Source organism: Paralichthys olivaceus, chromosome 10, assembly GCF_024713975.1.
Source record: "Paralichthys olivaceus isolate ysfri-2021 chromosome 10, ASM2471397v2, whole genome shotgun sequence".
NCBI lineage: Eukaryota > Metazoa > Chordata > Actinopteri > Pleuronectiformes > Paralichthyidae > Paralichthys > Paralichthys olivaceus.
In genome coordinates this window covers 10,866,298-10,875,112 of record NC_091102.1, presented here as the reverse complement: position 1 = coordinate 10,875,112, position 8,815 = coordinate 10,866,298, and the positions used below count along the sequence as shown (strand labels likewise).

The 8,815-nt window shown below is 38.6% G+C and overlaps 1 protein-coding gene across 2 annotated transcripts in view; it reads left to right on the top strand.

Moving 5' to 3' along the window:
- Window positions 1–3,722: 3,722 nt before the first annotated feature.
- rapgef4a (Rap guanine nucleotide exchange factor 4a) overlaps window positions 3,723–8,815 on the top strand; it is a 30,929-nt gene continuing 25,836 nt past the window's right edge. For both annotated transcript variants that reach the window (XM_069533467.1, XM_069533466.1), the window contains exons 1-4: window positions 3,723–3,868; window positions 6,738–6,880; window positions 6,964–7,052; window positions 7,659–7,805. In XM_069533467.1, coding sequence (XP_069389568.1) covers window positions 3,801–3,868; window positions 6,738–6,880; window positions 6,964–7,052; window positions 7,659–7,805 — 447 coding nt within the window. In that variant the 5' untranslated portion in view covers window positions 3,723–3,800. The remainder of the gene's footprint in view (window positions 3,869–6,737; window positions 6,881–6,963; window positions 7,053–7,658; window positions 7,806–8,815) is intronic.

Below are 8,815 nucleotides of genomic sequence, written 5' to 3'. Positions count from 1 at the left end.
ATGTCGATATATATTACATGCAGCTAAGTATGAGGAGCATTATGCAAGAAGAGGGCAGTAATTATTGATAAATATAAACTAGACTGCACCAAGAGGCTTAAGCAGATGGTGATCTATTTACCAGGCGTGGTCATTTTTTTTAATTGGTTGCCTAAAGTGTAATCCCATCTACATTTTTAATTGTGCTAAACATGAAATATTCAACCCTCCTTTCTTCTCCCAGAGAGCAACACTTTTTTTGCACTTCATCTTCAAAAGGTCATTAAAAAAACACATGGTGTAAATAGCTTGACATTCTGACGGAACTTCCCATCAAATCAAAGTTGTGAGTTAATATTTTTGAGAGATGTCAGAGAGATGTCTTGGGAAAGGTCCAGTCCTCAGGCATTTCCTCTGGAGTTATCTGCCCTCACATTCCATCTGAGACACAGTTATCTGATATGTTTGATATATTTTATGCGGCTTCTTTACAACCGCTCACACACGTACATAGTTTATGTGAGTTCTTGTTAGTTTACACTGCACATTATGTGGTTCCATTCATTCCTCCGTCTTGATTTGTTTTATGCTGGTCAGAGGTCCAACATTTGGGCGCCATGAGGTTGTGAGTCTGAACAGTGTAATTACGGATCACAGAGTTTTAAACAACAATTTCCTTCACTCCAAACTTTCTTAACTCTCTAGAATAAGAATCAAAATTGTGAAAACAAATGTTAAGTCTCAAAATTATCTGACAAAAAAGAAATTAATTGAAGAGAAGTTTGATTCAGTGTTTTAAGGCTCAGTTCAGCAATAACATCTCTGCAAAAGCTCATCACCATCTGATATAATGCAATGTGTGCACATAGGGTTTGCATGTGTCAGTGTGTTTACACATGCTTCATTTCATGGCTTCCTGGATCCTCTCCTAGCAACTGCGGGTCTAAAGAGCTGTACTGTACATACACAGTAAGTGGTCTTTCTCCAGGGAGCAACATGGCACACAGCAACCAAGCCAGTCGTCCCTAGTAACCCTTTAAACATCATCGAATGAACAAGACACACCAAATGAAAACAGGAGCCCATGAAGACATCTGGTCTGAGGGGCCAGTGGAATCTTTGAGATGATGTTTGAGACTCACTCCTGTGAGACACAACCTGGTGCACAGAACCGCTGCTCCACCTGGACCTGAAATACTCTATGATGTTTAAATACTGCCATACAGTTTTTCTGCACATATGTCAGGGTTTTAAAACATTTTCAGGGTATATATAATGTAATTTGCACATTTACCTAAAACCTGATTATCGTCTATGTGTGATTTAGTTTGGGACTGAAACATGTTGCAGTGGTTTGTGACCTGCCAGCTTGAGTGAAGCAGTAACAAAGGTTTTGTGGAAAAGTAGTGCTGCGGTGCATGTTGATGTTTCCACACGTTGTGTGTTGGTCTGCTGTTGCTGCTGTGACTTGGTGGTATGCAGCATTACAGGAATGCGTGTTCTAGTGTTGTGCATGCCCCAGCCTGAGCTAAGCCTCGCATCTCTACTATTTACATAAGTCAGAGGCGAGGGTGGGGGGCTGGACTGGGCACATGCACCTTGTGTAAGCACTTTTTTTTTTATGGAGATAATTGTTTGAGGATATAATCCTGGTTTAAAGCAGGATCCAGTTAATAAAGTTATTATATCAAAAACATTCAATATTATTTTGTGATACATGATGCTAAACAACCCTAAATGTTTTAGACCTTTTTATAAAGTTCCAAATCATTGTTTGATACCCAAGATAAAGCCTTTTCTCTCTGAACCCCATATGTCTGGTCTGATTACATTGTACAAAGAGGATGCTGCCATCTTGTGTCAGATAGAAGTGCATGCTGTCAAATATAGCTCCAAAAATGTCTCATTTACTAACACCCCCAAATGAAACAAAATAAAACTGAATGAATAACAATCAAAATGAATAGTTGAATAGTTGTGTATTCATGATTCAATCTATGATATGTGGTATAGTGTATAGTTTATTAATAATATGTAACATATGATCAAATGATTTCAATAATTATCAGATAGGCAAAATGATTATTGTCTTTTTAATTTTGTTGAAACATTCCAATTATTTTTGTGATTAGTCAAAAAACGGTTGCTTGGGTCTAAAGTCAAACTTTCTAATAAAAGGCAAAATTCTACTTGGGTTGAATCTTATCTGTAAACAGTGGAAACTGTCCTCTAGTCCTACACGGTACATGGGTAATTATCTCAATCATAACAGTCTGTCTGTGTTTTATTCTTCGACTCTGCAGTCTTTTCTCACTGACTATGTAACAATGGGAAAAATAACTTCTTAGCCCACAACAAAAAAAGTATGAGAACAGACAGAATGCACAGACGGCTTTGTGCGGCTGCACCACAGAGTCTCTGCACTTCTGTCCCTGTTGCCACGGCAACTAAGGGAGACCAATGACCCTTTCAGTATGTGGCCTCTTGTTACAAAGCATCAATTTCTCAAGGCCATTATAGAACAGCTCCCACTTTGATAGGAGACACGCCAGCAGTCCCTATATAATGGAGGCGGTTGCTGTCAGCCATTTAATTATAGACACTGAAGAAATGATGTGCAGGTTTGTTTTTACCTTCTTGACTCCTTGCATGCTTATGTTCATTCGAGGTCATGATGATAATAGGGTTAGGCAACGTTCAATGTTACCACCAAGCCTTCTGTCAGTCCTATGCTCTATGCTCTAAAATCAGGCAGCCACTGTTGCTTTATGGCCATCGGTGCACACATGCACCTTCAAATCTAAAATTTCAATATTCATCCTTCAATGATAATTACACTACATTCTTTCATTTGACTCACTAACCAATTTCCTTGCTAATTGGTTTCCCATTCTGGTACTTGTTTGAAGTGTCATCTGAAAGTATAATATATCTTACTGCCATAATTATACCTCTGAATATGATATTTCACAGAATCACAGCGATACTACAGTGAGAAAAATCAACAAACAATATATTTGTTTGGACAAATTCCACTTCAGAGCCTCGTTTTTAAGATCAGTGATCTGTGTGGGTGAGAAAGTTTTAGGTAGGGACAAAAGCGGAGCAAAGAAATCAGCTGGTACGAGCTGCTGCAATGTGTGGGCTGTTTCCAATGTTTGAGAAGAACTGTTAAAAATCGCTGCTATTGTTTTATAACTTATGTTGTTTAAAAGGGAGAGAATTCTACATCAAAGTGAAATATTCATACTCACAAATAATATCGAAGTCACACTGCTATCATGAGCCTATTCGTCCATACCTTCATGAAATGATCATGAAAAGTGTTTGTAATATTTAATCTGTCCTCACTCACGTAGTGTGGATGTCATCACAGCACAATGCAGCTTGTAAATTGACCATTAAGTTAAATTAACAGCCATTAATGTAATGTTTCTAACAGTTTTATCTGTTAGAAACATTACATTAATGGAAGCAATGGCAACTGAGTGTGTATTGTGTGAAAATTACCTCTCTACATACAGTATATAAATATATATAATACTCTGTCTGCAGTAGGGACCATACAATGTAAATGCTCAATTAAAATACTCTTCACTACTTTACAGCTCTCCCCCTCTAACTCATTTAGATGCTGCTGATGCTGGACAGGTGAGCAGCAGCAGAGACTATTTGCCTGTGAGGAATGAGTGAGTGAGTGTTTGGAGGCAGATGAAGTGTTCCAGCCCTCTCCTCCTCCTCCTCCTCCTCCTCCTCCTCCTCATCCTCATCCTCCTCCTCCGCAGAAGCAATAGCAGCTGCAGCAGCAGGAGAATCGCAAGATGGTAGCAGCGCACACTTCTTCACATTCGTCGGAATCTGCTGAGTGGATTATTTGTCTGGATAAGAGGTAATTCATTTAAATGTGATGTCAGTGTCTTTATTTCCCCAAATAATAACAGATGAACTGAATGAAGGGAATTTTTCAGCAGATTTTGGGCGTCGTGCTTCAAAAGCTGAATGAAAACATCGACTCTGTAGTTTTAATTTCCCAGTGGGATTGAGACTCAGTGATTGAATCATTCATGAAAGCCTCAGGTGTCAGGTTATACATTTATATTATGAGTTCATTTGTTTGTCATTACCTTACTGCTGGCTGAGGGTTTGAATCAAAATTAGTTTGCACAAACTGTAGCTCTGGGGACAATAATCACAGCATTGACACAACGAAATTTCAGGTATGGGGTTTGATGTGCTGTTAAAAGTTTATTTGCATTGACTACATCCATATTTGACTCCTATATGTGGTTTTACTAACTAAATTATAATTTTGATTATTGCTAATATCCAGGACAAATACTGTGATGGTTTATGAAGCTGAAAAGTCATTGGATTTTGTACCCAGTACTCTACATCTAAAGTGTGAATTACAAAGAGTATTATTCTGGAGTATAATTTTCTAAAAGACATGTCAACACATTTCCCTTATGATCTCTTTGCAATAAGCTGAATATGAGCTGCACTGATTCTGTGGACTGGATAATATACATACACCAAGCTGCCACTTCTTTGCTGCATTGTGCACAGTGTAAAAGTTCAATACAACATTGAACAGCCCTGCAGCTTGTGTGGATGCTGTCTCTGAGGTGTAGATTTTTGGAGGTTGTGAAAATAAATAGATTGCAGTGCTGTACAGATTTGAATGTTTCATAAGAATTATAAGACCATATTTGATGACAATCAGCTGTTAAGATGTTATAAATAGCATGTGGATGCCTCATCATTATCATCATGGAATATGCTTTGGAGTCTAGAGGCCTGTTTATTTACAATTTACCCTCAGACTAAATTCAGCAACAAATCACTGTGGAAATCTTGGCCTGAAAAAAGAACTGCTGTATGCACACCTGTCCTGTGTTAAAGCAGGAAGCGCTTTAGTGATGTGACCTAATTTTGATGACAAGAGCTATGAACACCTGCATCACCACTGAAAGATGTGTCGCACAGCTGTAATGTAAATATCTGCAATTTATCGCAAAAAACTGCAATATGTGTGTATACTGTGTTCAAGATAATGAGGTTTTACACTTTACACTCACAATGAGAGGCTGGTCACAGCTCAGATGAGATACACGGTATGAAAGGGGCAGAACGAGGGGCGCATCACAAACAGAGGTTCAAAGTACATCATCTATAAACAGCCACGTGACGCAGTGTGCAAGACATGTTTACACAGTAATATCCTCTGGTTAGTAATAGGCCAGCAAATAGCCTGTGTGCTCCACCCGGGTGTTCACCTTATGATTCTGTTTAATTAAATGTTGCAGAGGTTGATGAACGTGAATGTTGCCAAAACAAGGTCACTTACTGAACTTAATTGCATTTCTACAGAAGATAAAACAACACAATGACCCGTTTTAATCAGTTCGATAAAGAACTCAGTAGATTCAGAGATATACAAACCTTCTGCATCTCACAGCTGGACTTTAACTTCAAAGTAGTTTTCAAATTAGGTTTGTGTTGTTTATATTTCATAAATACTGAAAAAGCTGCCTCATCCCGAATACATCCTGTTTTCACTTGTTTCAGTGTTTTTTTTAAGGTGTTTTTTTGTTGTTGACTTGTGTCCAAATAGACATCTTGGCTTCATATCTGAAACTCAGGCTCCCACACATCTCTCTGCTCCGTCTTGTTGTGCTCACTCTGCCACAGAACACTTTGTAGGAATAAGACAGTAAATCTGTCCCTTTCCTGCACAAAAACAATTTAGAGTAGACAAGGGCAACTCCCATGTTACATGTGATCATAACATCTTATCAGGAAGTGCACAGAATGGAGATAATGTTGCTCAAACACTTTTATTGTACCACGACAGAGCGGAAATATTAGCACGATGAATTGTTTTTAGAGAGTCCGGAAATTGTTGCAGGGCTGAAGCAAAGCTTTCTTTCCCCTCTCTAAATTATTAATACAGTTGTATTTCACTTTTTAAAGGGACAACATGGATTCAGAAGTGTTTGTATGCTACTGTAAAACCACCCACATGTTACATCAGAGCTTCTGGATTTAGTGTAATAAATGTGTGGTGCTGTAACACAAGAAACATGAGGGTTACGGGGATAAAGCACACGATGACACGCCTGAGGTGATGTGAATAGGGTCAGCATTTTCTGCTACAGTTTGTTTCTGTCATTGTAAAAGCACCAAAAAATAGAAACAACTTACTTTTAAATTAAACTTCAAGTATTTCTGTAACTCTAAAATCATCTGTCAAAATGTTTTTATTTACTACAAAACACTGAGATACAGTTTTTATTTCTATCATCAGACCCTTTAGAATTGGGACAAATTGAACATATGTGTGAGGACACTAGTCATTGTTCCACAGTCGTGTCACCTCAGAGTTGTTGTAATGATAAATTTCAGACTAGTAGAAGCTGTCTACATTTTAATAATCCATCACTACAGTCTAACACATCCTACACATGATTGTCTAGTTCTATATTTGATTTGATGATGGTGACGATGATGATGATGATGAAAACTTGAATACTGGATCAGACTGTAGCAGCCCAGGATGCTGCCACTGTGTGAGGCTGAATTATAACATATAGAGTTTATATGAAACAGAATATGTCTGCTGTGCAGGAATTAACTGGTGTCACATCCCTCCTACAGAGATGAAACTATGCTGCTTGGGCTGCAGTCTATTTAGGTGCGTTATGTACATTTATAAGCGCAGTTCCTTTTGAATGATCATTTTCTCTGTATGTCTCCAGACCAGCAGAGCGCTCTGGAGCAGATGTTGATATCATCCTTGCACGTCTGAAATATGCAAAGGCCTTCGAGAGATTCCACCCCGGTTTGCTGCAGCAGATTTGCCTGTGTGGATTCTACGAGTGTTTGGAGAAAGGCATCACATGTACGTCCAGACACGAGCTCTGAAACAACAAAATAGGTCATTAAAAAAGGTTGATCTATTCAAACTGTGCTGCATTTTTTCAGTGTATCGCCAAGGAGACATTGGCACCAGCTGGTATGCTGTCCTCTCTGGTTCACTGGACGTTAAAGTCTCTGAGACATCACGTCATCAGGTACGACTGATAAGATCACACACGACACCTTGGTTGTAAATGAAATATGGTAAAACAATACATGGGATATTAAGGTAGACCTATAAGAATGTCACATACAGCATACCAGGAATCCTCACATATTTTTTAAAATATCTTTAATTTAAAAAATCCCTTTGCCTTATTTACAACATCTCTGTCCATCTCTCTGTGAAGATGAGTTACTTTATCAGTAAAGCCTCACTTGAAATTCATCACGCATGCAAAGGAATCCACATCCAAGCTTGTTTGGAGTGTACGTGGGCTGTAAAGAACATTTAACACTTTAGTTTGAGGGACATTGCTGAATATTTTTCAATACTATACGACTTCATGCACCCCAGTTTGTCTGGAGGCTGATTGGAGTAATATGAGGGCAGATTGGAGTGCATGTGTCTGTCTACCATAAGTGCTCAGGTGATTGCCTCTAACCCTTTGAGAGTAGACCACTGTTTCTCAAGTGTAAAGCACAAAGCATTATCTTTAGAAGAGTACTGACATTACATTTGCATAGTTCTTGTGTGGCTGCATGCTTCCCTGTAATGAAGCAATGACCCATGCAGGGAACTACCTCTGTTTCTGTTATAGGATGCTGTTATTATATGCACACTGGGGACCGGCACAGCGTTTGGAGAGTCTGTTCTGGATAACACCCCCCGACATGCCACCATAGTGACACGGGAATTCAGTGAGCTCCTGCGTATTGAACAGAGGGAGTTCAGGTCTTTGTGGCAGGTGAGCGCCTCTATTTGCTTCATCTTTAAATTCAGACTGCAGGATATCTCTGTCTACACAGCAGCTGGTGAGATTCACGCTCATATCACTGATGTGGTTTGTTCCTTCAGAGGACAGAAGACCAGACACCTTACATAAAGTATACACATTTCATCAAACTGAACATTTATTTTCTGGATTTAAAAAAACAGACAAAAAGTTAGTCTGAATGAAGCTGACAATAATGAGCAAACACCAAAATCCAACTTACATGGCATTCAGAGAGAGAGCATATATACATGTTTTACTAATTTTACTAAAATAAAATAATATAACATTGTTAAAGCCATTGATTGTAGATCAGATCTGTAACAGTCGATCAGTCACTTAAAGGCAGCACTGATCACCGTACATTCTATTCTGCTCTTGTTGGAGACAAACTGTGGAATGTGAAAACTTTGATGAGTCGAGCTGAGCACAAGCCAAAGAGTAGGTGGTGTCCAAGTGTTTGTGTGGATGAGTGGACTGAGGACTGAGAATGTATTGTTTGGCCCACTGCATGAATAATGTGATCTGTCCACTTATTATACTGTAACCTTCTCTAGCTGGTGTTTGTCCTCAGATATTGGTTCTATTGGGGTGTAAGAGGTTTGCACCTTGTGACCACTAGATGGAGGTACAGTTCTGAGGAGAAACTGTCACTCTGCTCCTGACTCTTTCAGTATAATCTTTCAACACAAGTAATTATAATAATAAACTTTATTTATTAGGCCCTTTTCTGAACAAAGTTACAATGCACTCAACAGAAAGAATAAAAATGGAAAGAGGGGATTAAAACAAATTCACACACAAAAATCAAACAATACATTTGTTAAAGATTTGACAAATGTGTCTAAAAACAATGTGAAAATGTTACGCGATGACTTGTAAAAAGACTAGAATGTAGAGATTTTAGCGGATCTGTGTTGGAGTAAAAGTGAGAAGTACATGAAAATAAAAACGTAAGTAATGTACAGTACATGATAAATGCA